General features: G+C 38.1%; 1 protein-coding gene across 1 annotated transcript in view; it reads right to left on the bottom strand.

Annotated features, from left to right (window-relative positions):
* The window catches only part of EDIL3 (EGF like repeats and discoidin domains 3), a 260,774-nt gene that overhangs the window by 184,875 nt on the left and 55,684 nt on the right, over positions 1–20,215 (bottom strand). The window contains exon 2 of the mRNA XM_030004450.1: positions 7,751–7,879. Coding sequence (XP_029860310.1) covers positions 7,751–7,879 — 129 coding nt within the window. The remainder of the gene's footprint in view (positions 1–7,750; positions 7,880–20,215) is intronic.

Here is a 20,215-nt window from a genome sequence, read left to right as displayed (position 1 = left end):
TGAGCCCACACTTTCACAACAGATTTACTATCAATCAACAGCAAAGGCATTTGTTTTGGCACAAACACTGTACAATTATCACATTTTCTGCAGTGCATTTAATGCCATTTATTAAGCCATTCTGCTTATATGCATTTAGTCTACTCAATTTAGATTTCTGTGCAGTACGCACTCTTCAGGCTACCCAGAAAAGTAAAAATTAAGACAATTTGTCACATTATTTTTATTATTATTCATTGATTGCCTTTCAACAGAATTCCGCAACCTTTAAGAACATCTCCTAATGAGCCAAGTGCCCTGATAATTCCTGTTTAAAAATCTGTTTTATAGTGAAGTCCACATGAAATACTGCTATAACAGAGACATGAAACTATAGGCTATAGACTTCAGAACAGAACACTGAGAAATGTCTTCAACATACTGAACGTACAACTGCTACAGCCTTACTAAGAGTCAATTTAGTTGTCCATACTTAAACTGCAAATTCTAATCATAAAGAAAGTAATACAAGAGTGCACTTCAAATAGTTCAGCAAATACCTTGGGGATACTTCCCACTAAAACCAACCAACCAAAAATCATATTCACACAAAATCAGCTTCATTTTGATCAGGTGCCATGCTGATAGGGCTCCACTTAACAACTTCTTTCATTGCTCAGAAGTGGAAACCCAGACATTATTAAGAACTCTGCAGCAATAGCTGTTGCTCAAGAAAACTAGCACTTTCCTGCTTCGCCCACATGGAAAGAAATCAGCACAGAATCCAAACAGGTATCAGAGATAAAGCCCAGCAGGGAAGAACTTGTTTTTTACCTCCCCCTCTCACTCCATCTTACTCTTTCCGCAGAAGAGACTAACCTTCGACCATGAAACCTGATTATTCTTCTTACATTCAAATAAACATGGGCCCAACTCACCATTCCGCTGTTTCACTTTTATACCAACAGAACCACTGAAATGATTTTCAAGAACAAAAATATAAAGAAACAGATACTCCTTTCCTTCGCAATTTTTCCAAATAATAAATCAGGATCAAGAGCAAACCATGACACTTTACTGAAGAACTCGCAGCCACATAAAATCTCCCTGTGGGTAATAAGAAACACAGTGAATAAGTCACTTACTTAGGTGGATTTTGTCATGATAGCAATAAATACAGTCAATTTGTGTGACAGCAGATGCTGAAATCTGGAGTCCACACTCTATTTCCCAGTATCCTGGGCAATCTGCACTGAGTGCTGTATTGTACTAGGGAGAGCACTGCCAGCAGGCTAAGGGATGTGATTATTTCCCTAAAATTGTTAAGGGATTGGAGTACCTGACGTATGAGGAGCACCTAAGAGAGCTGGGACTGTTAAGCCTGGAAAAGAGAAGTCTCATAGAAATAAAGATAACAGAACCAGGGTCGTCTCAGTGGTACACAGTGCCATGACAAGAGACAATGAGCAGAAACTAAAATTCACAAAATTCCACTTAAACATATTTGGGGTTTGTTTATTTGTTTGCTTGTCTTTTCACTGTGCAGGTGATCAAACACTGGCACGGATTGCCATGAGAAGCGGTGAAGTCTCCATCCTTGGCAATATTCAAAACCCAACCGGACATGGCCCTGAGAAACCTGGGTCCCTGATCCTGCCTCGAGAGGTGGGGTTATGATTAGAGACCTCCAGAAGTACCTCCCATCCTCAACTACTCTTATTTTGTGACGAACAGTGCTTTAATTTGCATTATTTCAGGCTACCTAATTTAGAGCTGAGGCAGCTACATTCATGTCAGTTGCATACTAGATACACATGACACTGAGCTATTGGAATTCTTTTGTAATGCATTCATTTCATTATTTCTACCTTAGAGAGAAAATCCATTAGTACGTATGTTCAATGTGTGGTGCAAACAATCCTCCTTAAAAAATCAAGTATTGTAGGGCGATAAAAACATCTTTGAAGTCATTCAGTCATTTCCACTCACAGCATTAAAAAGCATCTGTAACACTGACTGGAAAACAATGACATATTTCTCCTTACTAATTTTTTGACAAGCTCTTGTCCTGTCAGTGCAGAGGTCAGGACAGCAAAGGTAGAGACTTAGGTTGTGCAAAGAAAGCCACAAAGCCAACAGATCATAGCACTCTGGGCCTAATCCATTGTTCTAGTTTTGGCTGGGATAGAGTTAATTTTCTTCCTAGTAGCTGGTATAGTGCTATGTTTTTGGGTTCAGTATGAGAAGAATGTTGATAACACACTGATGTTTTCAGTTGTTGCTAAGTAGTGTTTAGACTAAGTCAAAGATTTTTCAGCTTCTGATGCCCAGCCAGCAAGAAGGCTGGAGAGGGACAAGAAGTTGGGAGGGGACACAGCCAGGACAGCTGACCCCAACTGGCCAACGGGGTATTCCATACCGTGTGACATCATGTCCAGTATATAAAATGGGGGGCAGTGGGGATGTGGTGGGGGGCAGATCGCTGCTTGGGAACTAACTGGGTATCAGTTGGTGAGTAGTGAGCAACTGAATTGTGCATCACTTGGTTTGTACATTCCAATTCTTTTTCGGGTATTATTACTGTCATATTATTATTGTTATTATTATTATCATCATCATCATATCATTATCATCATTATCATTATCATTATTATCATTATTATCTTCCTTTCTGTCTTATTAAATTGTGTTTATCTCAACCCACAAGTTTTACTTTTTCCTGATTCTCTCCCCCATCCCACTGGGTGGGGTGGAAGTGAGTAAGCGGCTGAGTGGTGCTTAGTTGCTGACTGGGGTTAAACCACAACATCTACCCTACTGAATTTTTATTTAACAGCATGAAAAGGTAAGAACCCCTTTGATTCCTGTATCCCAGGCTCAGAGACAGTAGGTGTCAAGGAAATAGTTTCCCTTGGATACCGGAAAGACTAAACTGATATGGAAGGCACTGCAATGTGATCAACAAGGAAGCCCACAATCACTTCATAATCACTTGGCAGAATAAAGATGCAATGCAAAACTCGCCATCTCTTTTTTTCCTTTCAGCTTTCCTCCCTTCTCTCAGCCACCATGCTGCACTTAGGCCCAAGTTTTCTGTATTTTAAGATCATTAACTTGCCTTTCCACCCTTCTGAAATGCACATAGACACTTTTACCATGTTTTTCAAGAATGAGTTCCTCTCAGTGAGTATTGAGGGCTGACACAAAAGGTAAAGACACTTTCCAAAAGGGTAATGACAGCCTATTTGAATGCAGCTTTGGAGAGTGTTTCCAGCTGTTCTCTAATGTGCTTATGGCTCGTCTACCCTCCTTGTCATTGTACATCATTTATTTTTCCACTTACATAAACTAAACATGTTCACCACTTTATCCTCTGACAGCTACTGAATTTCAGATTTGGAAGATCAAAACTGAATAGTTTTAAGTTGCTCATTTTTCAAATGTGAACAACATGGTCACTCATGGTACATACTGTGATAGCCTTATGGCATACTAAATTTAGATGCTCTTTCTTTAACTTTTTCTTCAGTCATGTATTTCTCTCCCTGTTTTCCCCTATGCACACACAAACCAAAACAGGAATAATTTTTACATCAAAAAATCTCCCCAGTATTATGTCAATGATTTAGCCACACTGTCATTGCTCCCCTCATGACTAAGCCACTTTTCTTTCATCAACTATGCATGTTGACTAGGACACATGTTAATAGTTTTCCTGAACTATTACAGATCATTAAAGACTTTTAAAGACCTGTATTAAAGACTTCTATTAATTGTATGGTACAGTTGTAGTTTATGGCATTTCTGTAATTTACAAGGCTTCTGAGAATTACTTGTGAGTTATTAAATGATGTAAAGTCTGTCAACTTGTTGTCTGTAATGCTTTGCAATACCAATGTTAATTACATGTGAATCTTTTTCAATCTAGGTTAAAATTCATGTTTCCAAAGATATAGATAGGAGTCTGCTAAAGAGACAACTCAGGCCACAGTGTCCTTATTATCTTTGGAAAACATCCTGCTATTTGGGAAGCTTGATATAATTACCTTTTACTCTTATCAGTTTAGCTAAATCCTTTTCTAACTCACTGGAGGATGTGCTGTACTGAAAAGAACCACAGTGTACTTTTTCCTGCTTGCCTCTATATTATTCTCTGCCAGTTTATCAGGTATTTAGAATCTGTCAGGATACACAGAGCATTGAAATGACCTGGCTGCACAAACAGGGTGGTGTTAGAGAACTATTGCCTAATCTCAACTCTTTTAGCATGACTATGTATAGTATTAGTATTTAGTATAAGGAAACACAGGAAATAGGCAGTATTACCATGAGAGTAGGATCAGAATAGGATTAGTAATTTAAAATATATAAATTATTATTACAAACATTTTACAAAAATTTTGCTTTAGATACACTCAAAGTTACAGGATCAGAAAACAGTGGACAGGTATGGCAGAGCAGTCAGGATTTTCCATGGGTAAATTTAGAAAAAACCCAGCAATAATGGATCTTCTTAGACTGACATAAGGTGCTATGATCATGTAGGTTTATTTTACATCTTAGTTTTATTAGGATAATAACAGGAGTTACATTCTTAAGTCCTTGAACTATTCATGCAGCTCCCAACTGTCTTGAATCTTTGTTGATCAACTTCAGTACATGAATTTGTAACTTCCTATCTGTATGGTATTGGTTTTTATTTACCCACTTCAGCATGTGATTAAGTAAAATCCCCGTTACCTTTTACTGTGAAATCCTTCTGTCTGAGGTACGTTCCTTGAAATTTTGTAACTTTCCAGCTAGTGTCCAGAGATCAACAGTACCCTGTCACCAGGACTGAATAAAGTCTAATAGTGGAGTATCTAACAAGAGGGCTGCACAGAACACTCAACTGCTTTTAAAATTTACTGTACAGCCCTTTCGAGGGGAGACAGACTGACATAGGCTCTTCTCTGTGTTGTTTTTTCCCCCCACCCTCCTCTTTTCTTCTTACTCAGTGCCTCCTGATACCCTAAATGCCTAATTTTCAACCAACTTAGTGTTTTCAACCACACAGGAAATTGTCAAGAAACCTTTTTGAGATGCTAAGGATTAAGAGAAAGGGCTTTGGGGCAATAACTCATTAAAAAGCCAAAGAGAAGTAACCTTTGTTAGCATTCCTTCTCCAAACTTACATCTGCTAACAAACACTCTTGGTAAAAGCGATCACACAGGGTCTTGTACTCCTGGGCTCCTCACGGACCCCCCCTTTCAATGGATTATTTTACTTGAAACAATCCAGTGTTTGAATTAATAGTCTAATTGACTAATAGCTTACACTATTCATTGTCATTTTCATAGGAAAAATCAAAATATTATCTTGAAATACCTTTTTCAGTGTTTTATATGCCTCTATGTAGGGGAATATAATGCTGAATGCCTCAGACAGCCTTTACTAAAAAGTAAGATTATTTTAAAAACTATTTTTAAAGTTTTCAAAAAGTAATGGCTAGTCTCTGAATCTGTACACGTAGCACAATCACACAGGACAGACACAAACTAAATTAATACTCTGGATTTTACCTAATATAGGAATATTAGTAAGTCCCTTACTTAACCAATATTGTCCAGTAGATACTTCCCCTGGATTGCAAACTAAAAATGTAATATTCTGCCTGCATAAGCGCTGTGATTAGCACATATTCTCAAGCTCTCTATTTGCTTATGCTTTATTTTGTTTACCAAACTGAGATTTTGTTGACGTGTTTGACGAATTTAGTTAAGTATATGTGTATTTTTTAAAGCCCTGTTAGTATTTAGCTGTAAATTACAGTGGCAATTATCACAATATGCTTTTATCTCAGATTCACTCATGATCAGCATCCTCCCAGTTATGCGCAATGCAATTTCCTGCCAGTGAAGGACATGATAAATCCAAAACTTTCCTGCAGTAAACCCATGTAAAGGCCATTTTAGGGTAGCATGATATTTAGCTGTAGGATAAATTCAGACCCTTTAATCATGCATAAAAATGGTAGGGAAAGGGATGGAAAACAGGATTCTGAGGCAGTGTCTTACAGCTTCTTTTGTGGCTGCACCAAGGGAACAAACAGTTTCTTGTGCAACTCAAATGTTAGAGAATAACCAGTTACTATGATGTCTTATGGTCAGAAAAAAATGCAGTTAGTGCCTGACCAAAGCTGGTCATTCTCTCGCAGGAACTAGTTCATTTGTGTGCAGAAAACTGATCTTCAGGGAAATCAAATTCCTTAAAATTGCATTGTGGAGAATTAGAATTCACTCCCAGAACAATAGTAGCATCATTTTCATAAAAGAAAAACAGAAAACAAAACCAAAACCAAACCAGCCCTGGGTTCCTGGACTAAGTTCTGCTCGCCTTATCTCATGATAGAGAGGGATATACTTAATCCCCAGAACAGTGTATTCAGGTTGTGCCTGTGTAGCCTTTATTTATTTATTAAAGAACAAAAACCACGCAGATTTGGGATGGTTGCAGTGTTAGACAGTTGCTAAGCCTAGCTGTGACAGTTTCAACAAGACATCTGTAGAAGCAAGGCTGCTGGCATTGCCTTTTTGCCCGAGGTTGGTGTCCTACGGTACAGCTGGCAGAAGCAGAACATGTGAGCTGTCACAGACTGAAGCATGTTAGTGTAACCCAGACTGATGAATCACAGACACGGATGTACGATACGAAATACTTGAAGGGTCATACTGCTTTCAAATACTTTGGCTGTCAGCAGAAGAAATGCAGGGAGGGCATGCAAAGCCTTCAGGTAAGAGGTATTGCCAGAGACAGTCCACTTTTGTGTATTTTCCTAATAAGCACAAACTAAGAGACCCTGCCATCTCTTCTGTAAGTCAGTGCTTTTCTGTATCTTTTACCTTCCTATCCTAACTCCAACAACTCCATGGAAGACACAGGTAGAAAATTTACCCATTTAAACAGTAGTGTCTATTTATTGTAAACGGTAGTGTCTATTTATTGTTTTGCTCTACCATATGTACTTCTATACCTTCTTCGGGGTAATATAAGAGCTTGGTCAACTTGCAGCTCTTCTGCTCCATCAAAAATGATGGGATGGCCTGTGACACAATGAGCTGTCTACCATCTTTTCCCTTGCAGTTTGATTTTCTCCTTAAGTTTTCTTAAGACAGAGGCCTCACCTGTCGGATGTTTTGGAGCTACCACTCATATTTACATTTACTCTGAGTCAAACACACATCACAAAATTTCATTTGACTTGCACTCTGTGCACTCATATAATGATTAATTACAACCTCCAGCTGGGTAATTGTGTTGAACTTCAAACTAGCAACTACTATGTGTTCTTCTGGTTTCTCCTGTACTGTTTCTGTAATTTAACTTGTTTAAGTAATTACTCTTTACTCCGGACCTAGGCATAAAACTACAAGAAACTGAGCTTTAATGGTCATTGATCAGCAGAAGGATATAGAGAAATATCTAATTACATTGATCTTTGAGAAATGTTGCTCACTTTAAGTCACAGTTATGATCTTTTCTCTTTGTGAAGTAGAGCACTGAACTTTTCTGACTGATTATGTTCTGCAGATACACTTGTCAGATACTGCTTTAACTGTCTGTTAATTACAATATAGGTATCTATGACAGAGATAAGGTTAAGAAACCAATAATGAACAATGCAATGACGACAGCACTATACAAAATGCCATGGACACAATCACTGGTTGGCCAGCCACAGACTAACAGGATACTTGACCGACTATTCCAGCATTTAAAGTTTGCACTTACCAACCTCCACAACACTAGAGCAATTGGGGTCTGTGAAGCCTTCAGGACACTCGCATGAGTAGAAGTCATCATTCAGCCCCGACAGACAGATGCCACCATTTTTGCATGGGTTGGAGTCACACACGTCCCCTGTGGGTTAAAGGAAAAAAAAATTCCTGTATAAAACTCTCCAAAAGTTAATGCACAAGTTCTAAGTATGACAGATTGCTGATAACCAAGAACAGAAAGGAATGACAACCTCTGTGTCCTCTGAATACCTTTTGGCTAATTTCATTTTTTATTTATTTAACAGCACACCTCTGTGTAATCATCTCCCCCTAGCCTTCTATTCTGTAAAATGTGATTCTCTTAGATGCACTGACAGCTATTCACTTGCAAAAGACAAAATTTAACAAAAAATACTTTTTTGCTTCCTCTCATTTGAAGTCATTCAGGACATATACTTGGAAAGGAATTTACCCAGGATTTTATCTCTCTAGGTTTTCTTCAACATAAAGCTGAATGGTGGTTTCAATTCAGGCTATTGGCTTATCACCTAGTTCATAAGCAACGAACTGTGGTTGTAGCTACATCATCATGTGCTCCAGATTTATGCTCCCTTAAATCACTCAATAGCACAGATTTGATCCAGATCAGGCATTGGCACACAGCTGTATTTCTGCTAAACACAGAGCACGGCATTCAGGCCAGCAGTGTGCTTCTATGTTGGCTTTATGTCAGTCAGATGAAGACCAATTATATGTGATCCCAGGATAAAGTTTAACAGTACAGACTAAAGCCATTGAAGTGTTTTGAGCAATTTCATTCTAACAGTAAGTTCACACCCAACCAATGATTTTTGATGTGGAGCCCTATGACTGGAGCTGCTGTATGTTCACACTGTGCCCCCAGAGAGGCTTCCACTATGACTTGTGACCCACCAACTCCATAGCAGGGATGGAGGCTAAAGGACTTGAGCAGCCAAAGCCCCTCAGTGCTCCTCAACAGTCCCCTCCATGTTCCAGGGATGTTTGTCAAGTTCTCCCATAATTCATTTTGATTGCAGAATCGGAACAAATCAGTTAGAAACAAAGCTATGCTTTGCTTCAAAACTATGCTATGCTATGAACCAACTATGCTTCAAAACTCCCTGGGACACAGGGCAAGCTTCAGCCTGCCTAAATAATGCTAAACAAGCAGATTTTGCTTATCCTTCAATTGCTCTTCAGTGAAGACACCCTATTCATTCAATTAGCATTGAGGTGATCAACAGTGGAAAGACATAAACTCTGAAAGATGCACCGTAGGGCTGCTGCTTATGCTCCGAAGTTGAATATGTCTCCAGTATTAGCAGTGTGTACATCACATTACTGTGATTTCCTATCCAATATTATTTGAAATGGCCTTCAGGAAGAGATATAAAGAAGAGAACAGAGAGTCTGTTCAATTCTTGTAATTCCTCAGTTTTAACACCCTTAAAGAACCCCACCCTGTCACAGTTCTACAATTATACAGAAATAGAGGATTGCATCCTGTTCCCAATGGGATAACTGGACACAATCCTAAAAAATGCCCTAGGCTTTGGTCAGCTTCAATTTAATATTTTTTCTCAGATAATTAAATACATAATTAGATGCATTTTTTGTTTATCTCAAGCTTCATCTTATAAGACAGGACTGTGTTCTCTATTGTTCAGTACTGGTTTTAGAAATACTAATAATTTGTGCAGTACAGGCTTTTTTGCAAAATTTTTGCAAATGCAACTTAAAGCAACATCTGCAGATAGCTCATTATTAAAAAAGAAGTACATTATATTGTATGCTTTTTAAAATTGAAACTTTGCCAGTCTTTTGCCATGTAATTGTAAAGAGTTCTAGAAATCCACTTGCTTATGTCAGTAGTACTGACATTACAATACATTTTGGACTATAGTGGTAGTAAGGGAACTCAAAATCTTTTCAACGCCTTTCTGGCAAATAGACTTCAGATTAGTGCCTGGTGTAAGAATTCCGATGTAGAATCACTTAAGAAATTTAACTGATGTACAAAACTGCCTTTATGAATTCAGTGCATCACCTGCAAAAAACTCTAGTTGTGGGATAGTTTGCTGGGTTATTTTTAATTTTATTTAATTTTAAGCTGTCAGCTTTAAGCTGCCTTCATGACATGGAGAATTGTCATGTGTCTACATACTTGGTATTAACAGTTTTGTCTTGAAAATTGTCCTGCTGGCAGAGAAGTAGAGCTATTTGAAAAAAGGCAAAAGACACAAGACATTACCTGTCTAATGACTAGACATTATCTGTCTTCCTAACTGAATCTAAATAAGTCAAGACTCCTCATTTTCAGTGCTTGCTGCATTATTGGGGTAGCAAAGGATGCTTGTTTTTTACTTCATAGGGCTTAGGCATTTGGTTGTGAAAGAACAACTACTATTAACTGAATGCTTTGACAACTGTATTCCCATAACTTTAATTAAATTAATAAATAGCATCTGGAGCAGGAGAACTTATGCAAATCTGTATGGATATTCTGATTAAAATGAGAGGGGACATTTTTACTATGTGTTTCCTGATTCAGTGTTCTTCTGATTTCAATTATGCAATACAAGAAAGAAAAAGAAAGGCAAAAAGACAAAATACTGTTTCCATTTGTAAGTTTTACATTGACTGACAAGCAGAACACATCCCCAGTTTTCCATTTTATTTCCAGAAACTGACATCTCCTACTATAACAAAAGTGTGCATACTTAACTATGTAGTTTTCATTTGTCTGAAAGTTCATCGTTGTTTTTTTCAGTCTGAAGTGACCCAACCTACAGTTCAGGACTAATAAAGCAGATGCTGTCCTCTAACAACAGTCATTTATTTCCATGTTCAGGAAATAACTGCAGTAAGTGCTCTATTGACCCACCACATTGGGCCAAATTCTACTGTCAGTCATGGGTGTAAATTTTTAATTGTCATTGTATCACATCACAGAAATAAAATGAATACAGCACACTTCAAAAAAAAACATTGTTCTCTAGACTTTTTTTAATGACTATGACAGCTTTCGTCCATAGTGAGTAACTCAATCAGTGAACTTGGATCTCTTATTAAAAGCACTTGGAGAGGAACTGTTATGTAAGTCCATGATGCTCCATGACATACCTTCACATAACCACTCTTAAGCCATATCCTTTTCAACAAAATACTGAATGTACAACTATTGCTTTTTTCCACAAGCAGGTAATGGTGGGGAAGAGGGTATAAATTGTAAATCTGCTCTTTGTTGAACTTTACACTTTTATGTAGCATACTTTTTGATCCTATAAAACCCCACAAAATGTTACACGATTCTTGACTGAAGAGTGCAATACTTTGCTTGACAGCAAAGGACAACTTGAAAAAAGAAACTCAACTGCTGTGTATAAATAATGCAGCACACCATGATGGTTACAGTTAGACCATCAATCCTTGTCAAGAACAGAAATTCACAGAGTTTATGAAAACAATTTTTGTGATATGAAGGCTAAAGAAGATGCACTGTGCAAACAGAAGAGTACCATCTACAACCACCTGCACGTAATACTTCGTAAAGCACTCTTGGTTGTAACAGCACATAGACCAGCCAGCTACCATTACTATATGCAAATCAATTTGCAGTTCACTAATGTTTGTCAATGAAAAAAAGAAAAAGAATTGTTTACTCCAACTTAAAACTCTCTACTCTTGAACATTATAGCTCCTGGGATAGCAATACCTGCAAATAGCTAAGGTAGAGGATCCTGAATTAGGCATGGGAGAAGCATTCCAGTCCCTATGCACAAAATCATTAGCCTGAAATTAATACAATTTCCCTCAACTATCTTATAGCCTAGAATGAGAACTGTTACTATTTCTGGCAGAAGTGTTACTGTAAGAAATATCTGCTTGAGACAATGAAATAATGACAAAGATACATATCTTCAAAAAATCATGTGGATTCACAAGATTTCAAAACTGGAAGGAAACAAGTGGTAGAAGAAAGACGATTCCAGTGTTTGGCCACATTTTCTTCTATAATTTAAGAATAGAGCATATTCCTTGAAATAAAATGTATGCATGGAAAAATTCAACCCTATTTATTCTTTTATATAATGTGCATTGAATATAAATATGAACACGTTTAGTATGCATTACATATTGATGCAGTGAAATTTACAGAAGCGGATACTGAGGTAAATATACTGATCCTGCAGGAGTCCAAGGATATGCTGACACTCATTGAAACAAAAGGCATGATGAAATCTACAGGTAAACAGCTGCAAATGTAATGACATACAAGTTCAGGGTGCTAACATGCAAGTTGTTAGGAGGTACAACACTCTTCACTGGTATGGTATATAAAGGGTGCTTTGTAGCTCAAGTGTTTGGTTTCACCATTGATGGGAAAAGGTGGACCATTGCTTCTACCTAAAATAGCAGCTTTATTTTTATTCAATTTCCTATATTGCTACATGAAATATGGCTTACTTTAAAAGTTCTTTCTAAAGAGACAGAATGAATAGCTATTCCCTTTCATGACAATAAAACTTGTTACAAAGAAGAAATCTCCAGCTGGCACCAAAAAATAAACAGTCCAGAAAACACACAGTCAATAGAAATTTGGTCTAGGGATAGTAAAAATGAGCCTCAGTTCTGAAGCCCAGAAGAGCAACTAAACTTCAGAATAAGACTGAGAAAGTACTTGCTACCAGTAGCAGTTTCATGTTAAAATAAATTTTCAGAAAAGAGCTTTAATAGTTTTCTGATTTACAGAATCATGTGTACAGTGTCCAAGTTCAAATCTATTTCTCCACAGCTGAACCACTACTGAGAAGCAGAACTATAAATCATATTGAAGACACACCTGTGCAGAGATGCAAAACGTGAACATGAAAACAGATGAGGTCTGCAGTTCTTTTAAGAAATTTGTAAGCTGTTTTTTCAGATTTAATGGTGAGGCAGCTATTTCCCAAGGTAAAAAGACAGCTGAATAATTAATTAGTATCCTTTATTATTTGAAAGGAAAGTTAAAGTTCCTAGATGCCAATAGTTCATCCACCTCCTTCTGCTTGTTTTCTGGGCCTATTTGCTTACTATGCAAGTGAGCATACTCAGCTAACTTTCTAACTACAATATTCATGTCAGACTGTTTAAATAGTTTTAGAAAATGAATAAACTGATATCATTAACTCTAAATGTCTGTATACAAATTGGATGGGAAAACTTACAGGGGAATGTAAATCTCAGAATAATAAAGTCATGATTTTATCACAGGTCTCATGAAAATTGAGGTAGTTGCTTCTTCTTCTGAAAGCCTCTGGGATCAAGAGACTGTATGCACTTAAACAAGAGGTAGCTTGTAGTTGTGGAGAACTGCAGCATACTCGTGTAAACATTTCTTCAAATTTAACTTTTTCCGGTCTTGTAATCTGAGGGGATGCACCAGCTGATTTTTGAAAACCTGAGATGGTATTACGAAAAGAAAATCAGATTATTCTAAGCAGAGGATTCTCATTCGAATACCACCCTGGGACTGGACAGAAACATTAATCCTGGGTGAAGATGAAGTGCTGACTTAAGCTTTGGATTTAGTCTAATAGTACAATACTGTAAAAGTGTGTCCCTACTTTCAGGGTTAGAAGAGAGCCCTAAAGTAATGTCTGCAGAGATTAATTTCTACCATAATAAATCCCCTCCTGCCTTAAAAAAGTATAATCTCTTCCCTTTCTAAAGGTCTACAGTATGAGCTACTTCATTCATTTGAATGTAAAAGAGCAGTAGGTCACTGTACTTCAGCCTGCTGTGTTACCGCCTTTTTAAGCATCTGATGTTTGACAAGATGAAATACAAGTAGAAACAGAAAACAGCTTAAAAAGTAAACTCCTCTTTCTTTCATAGGTTGCAGAGAGTTCACTTCTATGCCAACTGGCTCTGCAGGGAAAAAGATTAACTATTCCTGTCATTTCAAATCCTTATTGGTAAAAAAAATGGATCAAAAGTGATTAAAGGAGAAATATGGTTATATAATGCACTTCTGAATAATTTTACAACTTGTGGAAAATTTTTCATGCACACACTGTCACAAGGATTTGGGGAAAGCTATCGCCAGCTGAGACATTGTGTCATCAAAAGAAAAAAGATACATTTCCCCAAACTGATCAGCTGATGGTACCAGTGGCACACCATCCCTCGCACCCAACCTCAGTGAACAGCAGTGATGCTTCCTACACAAGCAGGGAGATAGCTGATAAATGCCTTTAACGAAGATGCCCTAATCGCTATCAACATGACCTTCTACATCTTTTCTCTCTGCGTGCTCAACAAAGCTGGCAAAAGTTAGCTAGGCACTCCTTGCACATACTCATTTGATTTCAGCTGTCATTCACATCAGCCGTGTTTATACAATTATTTGCCACTCACTAACACTCACATGAATCAACCTGCATTTCTGCACCTGTTCAGATCTACAGGATGAGAGAGGTTTATGAAAAGGCAAAGAATAAGAGTTTGAGACTTTCTGTACAAGGCACTTAGGCTAAACTGTCCCTCCATTAAGTTTTGTTCAATTAAAACTTTTCAGAGAGGTATCAAGTCATGATGGGAATACATTATCATTTCCAGTCACTTGTCCTTTGTTTTTAAAGCTGATCAGGAGATTTTTAGTAGTATGTTCACTTGAAATTTCTCAGTTAATAAAATATTCACATTTCCTGCTAGAATTTACTATGTTTTGCAGATCTCCTGATACAGCTTCACTGGTTTCTGTCAAAAATCAGCTGGGCTCCTGCAGGCTTCTGCACCAACTGCTAGTAGGCTCCACTTCTATATCCATGACCATCAGATGGTCAATACAGGGATCTAGATTTATTTGACTTAACCTACGTTGAGCTTTTGATCATTAGCTATTCCTAAATCTTTCTTCAAAATATTCATGGTTCCCAAGGCTCTGGAAATGCCTCAACCCCTTGATCAGGAAACAATTCAAGACACACAGCAGCTTCTCTCTTACCCATCCCCTGTGTCCTGGTTTCAGCTGAGATAGAGTTAACTGTCTTCCTACTACCTGGTATAGTACTACATTTTTGAGTTCAGTATGAGAAGAATGTTGCTAACACACTGATGTTTTCAGTTGTTGCTAAGTAGTGTTTAGTCTAAAGTCAGGGATTTTTCAGCTTCTCATGCCCAGCCAACAAGGCGGCTGGAGGGGCACAAGAAGTTGGCACAGGACACAGCCAGGGCACCTGACCCAAACTGGCCAAAGGGGTATTCCATACCATGTGACGTCACGTCCAGTATATAAACTGGGGGGAGTGAGGGGCAGGGGATCGCCACTCAGGGACTAACTGGGTGTCAATCTGCAGGTGGTGAGCAATTGCATTGTGCATCACTTGTATATTCCAGTCCTTTTATTATTACTATTGTCATTTTATTAGTGTTATCATTATCATTATTAGTTTCTTCTTTTCTGTTCTATTAAACCATTCCTATCTCAACCCATGAGTTATATTGCTTTTTCCCGATTCTCTCCCCCATCCCACTGGGTGGGGGGGAAGTGAGTGAGTGGCTGTGTGGTGCTTAGTTGCTGGCTGGGGTTAAACCACGACACCCTGCTTTCTATGGAGGAAAAAAAACATGCATGCGGTCACATCAGCTGCACAGACCAAAGGGTGCCCTTTACAATGAACAGTTGTTAAATATTTATGACCTTCTCCAGACAGATAACATCCTTCTTCTGTCTCTTCCTTATGGACTAAGAGCATTCAGGCTGGACAGAGAATGGTTTGAGAGCAGCCCTGAGGAGAAGGACTTGGGGGTCTTGGTTGACGAGAAGCTCAACATGACCCAGCAATGTGCGCTTGCAGCCCAGAAAGCCAACCGTATCCTGGGCTGCATCACAAGAAGTGTGACCAGCAGGTCGAGGGAGGTGATTCTGCCCCACTCTGGTGAGACCCCACCTGCAGTACTGTGTCCAGCTCTGGGGCCCCCCGCATAAGAAGGACATGGACCTGTTGGAGCGAACCCAGAGGAGGGCCATAAAGATGATGAGGGGGCTGGAGCACCTCTCCTATGAAGAGAGGCTGAGAGAGTTGGGGTTGTTCAGCCTGGAGAAGAGAAGAGAAGGCTCCGGGGACACCTTATGGCAGCCTCCCAGTACCTAAAGGGGGCCTGCAAGAAAGCCAGAGAGGGACTTTTTGCAAGGGCATGTAGGGATAGGACAAGGGGTAACGGCTTTAAACTGAAAGAGGGTAGATTTAGATGAGATGTAAGGAAGAAGTTCTTCACTGTGAGGGTGGTGAGACACTGGAACAGGTTGCCCTGAGAGGTTGTGGATGCCCCATCCCTGGAAGTGTTCGAGGCCGGGTTGGATGGGGCTTTGAGCAACCTGGTCTAGTGGAAGGTGTCCCTGCCCATGGCAGGGGCTTTGGAACTAGATGATCATTAAGGTCCCTTCCAACCCAAACCCTTCTGTGATTCTATGATTCTGTTTCCTGTGCTACAATAGTCCAATGCTTTGAGCAGCCTTCCACAGTAGTATCCTACCTAAATTTTGTTTTAAAATGCAATAAATTTAATCTACTTTTATCTCAGACTTTCTTGAAAAGTAAATTCATCATTCTTTCATCTTTTCAACTTGAAGGGCTCTGGGTTTTACAGAGCAAAGTGAATTTTCCATGAATTTTTTCCATGAGAAACTGTACTTGGATGAAGTCTTCTGAGAGAAAAGATGTTCATGTCCATGGGTATTTTCTATTCTGGATCCTTTCTTTGTTTCTGAAGATGGTAGTGATCTAGAATGTTATTTTGTATACTTTACATACTATATACTTTTATGTGCTTTATATGCATATGTATATATAATACATGTTACATTGGCGTAGTGCTAGCACATAGCATGAAAGGCCTCATTCTTACTCTAAAAAAACTACAGTCTTCTGTTGTGACATCCCATGTTTACAAATTGTAGGAGTGTGGAATGTGGCAAAAGATCAGAAGGCATTGATATGCAGTGACAAAGGCTTATGAATGTAATTGTACCTATTAAACTGTAATCACCTTCCTCCCTTTGTTCTCTATGCTTGATGAAAAAAGGCATTGATTTGTTTTTTATAGATTATATTTATTCCTTAAATATATATTCATAATATTCAGTATCTTCATCTCCTTTTTAGTATTTTTCCCTTCCTTTGTTATTTACTTTCTGCCTAGTCCTGTGTTTTTAAAATTATATGCTATACATGCAGGCTCAGGACTCTGTTAAATGCGAAAGAACAGCAGTTGATTTTAAACAGTACGTCGTGGACACCCTATACATAATTAACCACGCTAACATTACCTGGATGCAGTTAATAAAGCAAAGCTGCAGAAAAATAAACAAAAAAAAAAATAGCAGGCCAGTTAGGCAAACCCTCCTTTTTCTTTTTCCTACTAATTAAGCCAGAGTGGGAGCCAGCTTTATTTTCAGGTCCACTTAAGATATGCTGTTGAATCTGGGATGTATCTGGTATGTTGAAGGGCAGGTCAATGACTTGGCCTTGAGACTAGAAGCAATTATAGTGCACTTCAGTTCTCCAGATCAGATATTTTATTTGTCTTGCGATGCCAGACAAGAAACCAGTTGTTATAGGAACATTTGTCTATGTTCAGAAGCTGAAACAGAATAGTTATTTAGCTTAATAGTCAAGGATCTATATATACCATTATTAAAATAACAGTTAAGGTCCCTCTTACAATATGGTGTACTAAAAGCACCACATTCTTAGCCACTCTGTTTGTGAATATCTTTCATTTATACTGTTTTTTTGCCAGACTTTTTTCTTTCTCATCCTTTTTCAGTTACTATTCTCAGTTCTTTGTTTTCAAATCTTACTCCATACCAAGCAACAAGCAGCAAGCACATTCAAGCTGCTACCCATCTTTGTTTAGGTTTGGTTTACAAATTACACTAGAAAATAAAAATAAATTAAAAACACTACCAAGAACACATTTTGTTAGTGCAGTGTGGCCATACCGAGACAAGCTTTTGACATACACAAACTGTTTTCTTACTCAACATTCCTGTAAGCCATCATATAGCAAAGTGGCTTTTAAAGTCTTAGACAGTCCTTGCAGCACAGCTTTGAGTGCTTGGATGGCCACTGTGAAAGAAAAACTGGGGAAAGCTGCAGAGCAGTGAGGCTAAGTGGTTGCTTAAGGTCAGGGCTATGCTGCACAACTGAGTGCAATGTGGATGCGCGTGAAGCAACTGCGACCATCAAACTATTTTATGTAATCCAATTTACCACTTTGGCCAAGTCCTTGTTTTAGGTCTTTGTGTCACATGCTGGTGCATGGAGTAAGTGCTCTCAGAGGTTCACACTCAGTTCTTGCCTGAGGCCTTTAGTTAAAATCTGCCTGGTAGATATGTTGTTTCATCTAATTTTATATTGTATTGGGGAAGATCTAGGGCTAGAAGAAACCTCTTTTACAAGTAACAGTATGCTATATAATCTATACACGAGTCTGTATGTGCAAAAGATTAAGATTTTATTCTATTTCTGAACAAGTTTAAATAAATAAGGTAAAAATTGTATCTGTTCACCTTTTCAGAGACTCTCAGCAAAAATTACTGAAAGGTTTTGCATCATTCATCCACAGAGCTTACATGTTACTGCCAGCTGCATCATCCAAAATAAAAAGCATCACTTCTTTATTGTAGCTGACAGCCGTAAAGCCCTTATTATTTCATATTTTTCACAGGAGGGACACATATCTTCATCACCTAATTAGTATTCTGAGTGCAATCAGTAACATCACCTTCCTGTAAAGTCAGAAAGAAAATGATGAAAACCAGCAATACTGTTCTGTCTCCTTAGGTGACATGTCTTTTTTGATGGTGATAGAACTTTCATGGTGATAGATTTAAATATCCGTGTGGCCAAAAAATGCATGAAATAAATGCAGTAAGATCAGCTAATTATAACAACAGAAACTTACAGAATATTTTGCTTTATTCTCTTTAGCTGCAGGGTTTGGTATAATAGAAGAGAAGAGTTCATTGTAGAAAAAGTTCATGTAGGAAAGAGTGTTCAGTGCTAGCGCATCTGTTAAAATAGTCATCTAGCATGCTGGTGGGCTTTGGAAGTGAATCCCTTGATTGCCTCCATGTCCTACACTCACTTTGCTTCTGCCTGCAGAGGGGTTTTGATGGGTGTGAGCTGGATTCATTCCCGAGGACGTTGCACTAGAAACTATACTCAGGTGGAGACCCTAATGGTTACTTAAGGGTCTGAATCAACAACTGGTCATTTAGGCACCTTCAAATCACATGGTGGGAAGTGATTAAATCTGAACAAAATCCACAGACTTGATATAATGTAGATACAGAAGCCTGAGAGCTGCATGCTTTGAAATATTGACCTGCTCATGTTGTGCCAGGCTATTTTCTAATTTAGACATAGCCAATGCAGACTGCTTCACATGGAGTATTTTCAAATATGGTTTGCAGTTGGGAATGTTGCTTGAAAGCAGAAAATAGTCCTTAATTTTCAATATGCATTCTGAAACTGTTGATGCAGGTGAATGTGTATGTATTTTTTTATGAATGTATATATTTTTGTAGATATGTGGACATATATTTAAGGGTTTTTATAGGATGCACTTGGTACTTACATGATTTGTCAAAATTTTAAAAAGCGAATTATAAATTTTGCCTGTTCCATTTTTTGGCTACCTAACTCAGGATATCAAATGCTGCCCATTTCTTCAATAGTGTCGACACCTCTTGTAAAAAATGGGACTAAATAAGGTATTTAAGAGTGGATATCCAAAAATAGAAGTAACTAACTAGAGATCGATAAATACTTTTCAAAGTGTAATGAGAATATGTTTAGAATTCATATTGCTTTAAGGTATTCATTTTGGTGAACATAGGAGGATATCATGAAATGTAATTAGAGTTTTAAAAACTTTTAATGATGACTTTTTAATTGCTTAGCTTTCAAATTTGGATTTACTTAGGATGGGAAAAGATAAATTCACCAATGCTGAGATTAATAATTGCCTAGCAACCAGTGCCTGAATATATCCAATATAGGGCAAACAAAGGGAGAGCAAAACACTTTCATTTCCCTATATATATAAAGTATGTGTAAGTATCTAAGTATGGAGCTAAATATATGTGGATGTGTGTATACACATAGACACACACTCTGGAACTTCCAAATAGCTAACCTCAAAAGCTGTGGAGCATAAAAAGAGAAATGGAAAGGTAAAACTGAGATGTAAAGTGTGGATTAAAAGTCGGAATGTTTATTTAAAAGTGATAATTCCACAACAAGTTCGTTTTGGTTTTTTTTAAACCATCTTGCTTCACTGATGAAGTGAAAGTAGAAAATGGAAAGGTAACAGTGAAGTCCAGTAAGAATATGTGTACCTGAATCATAGAATGGTTTGGGTTGGAAGGGACCTTAATGATCATCTAGTTCCATCCCCCCTGCCA

Source organism: Aquila chrysaetos, chromosome Z (genome assembly GCF_900496995.4).
Source record: "Aquila chrysaetos chrysaetos chromosome Z, bAquChr1.4, whole genome shotgun sequence".
NCBI classification, from domain to species: Eukaryota; Metazoa; Chordata; class Aves; order Accipitriformes; family Accipitridae; genus Aquila; species Aquila chrysaetos.
The sequence above is the reverse complement of the archived record's forward strand: the minus strand, read 5'-3'. Positions and strand labels throughout refer to the sequence as shown.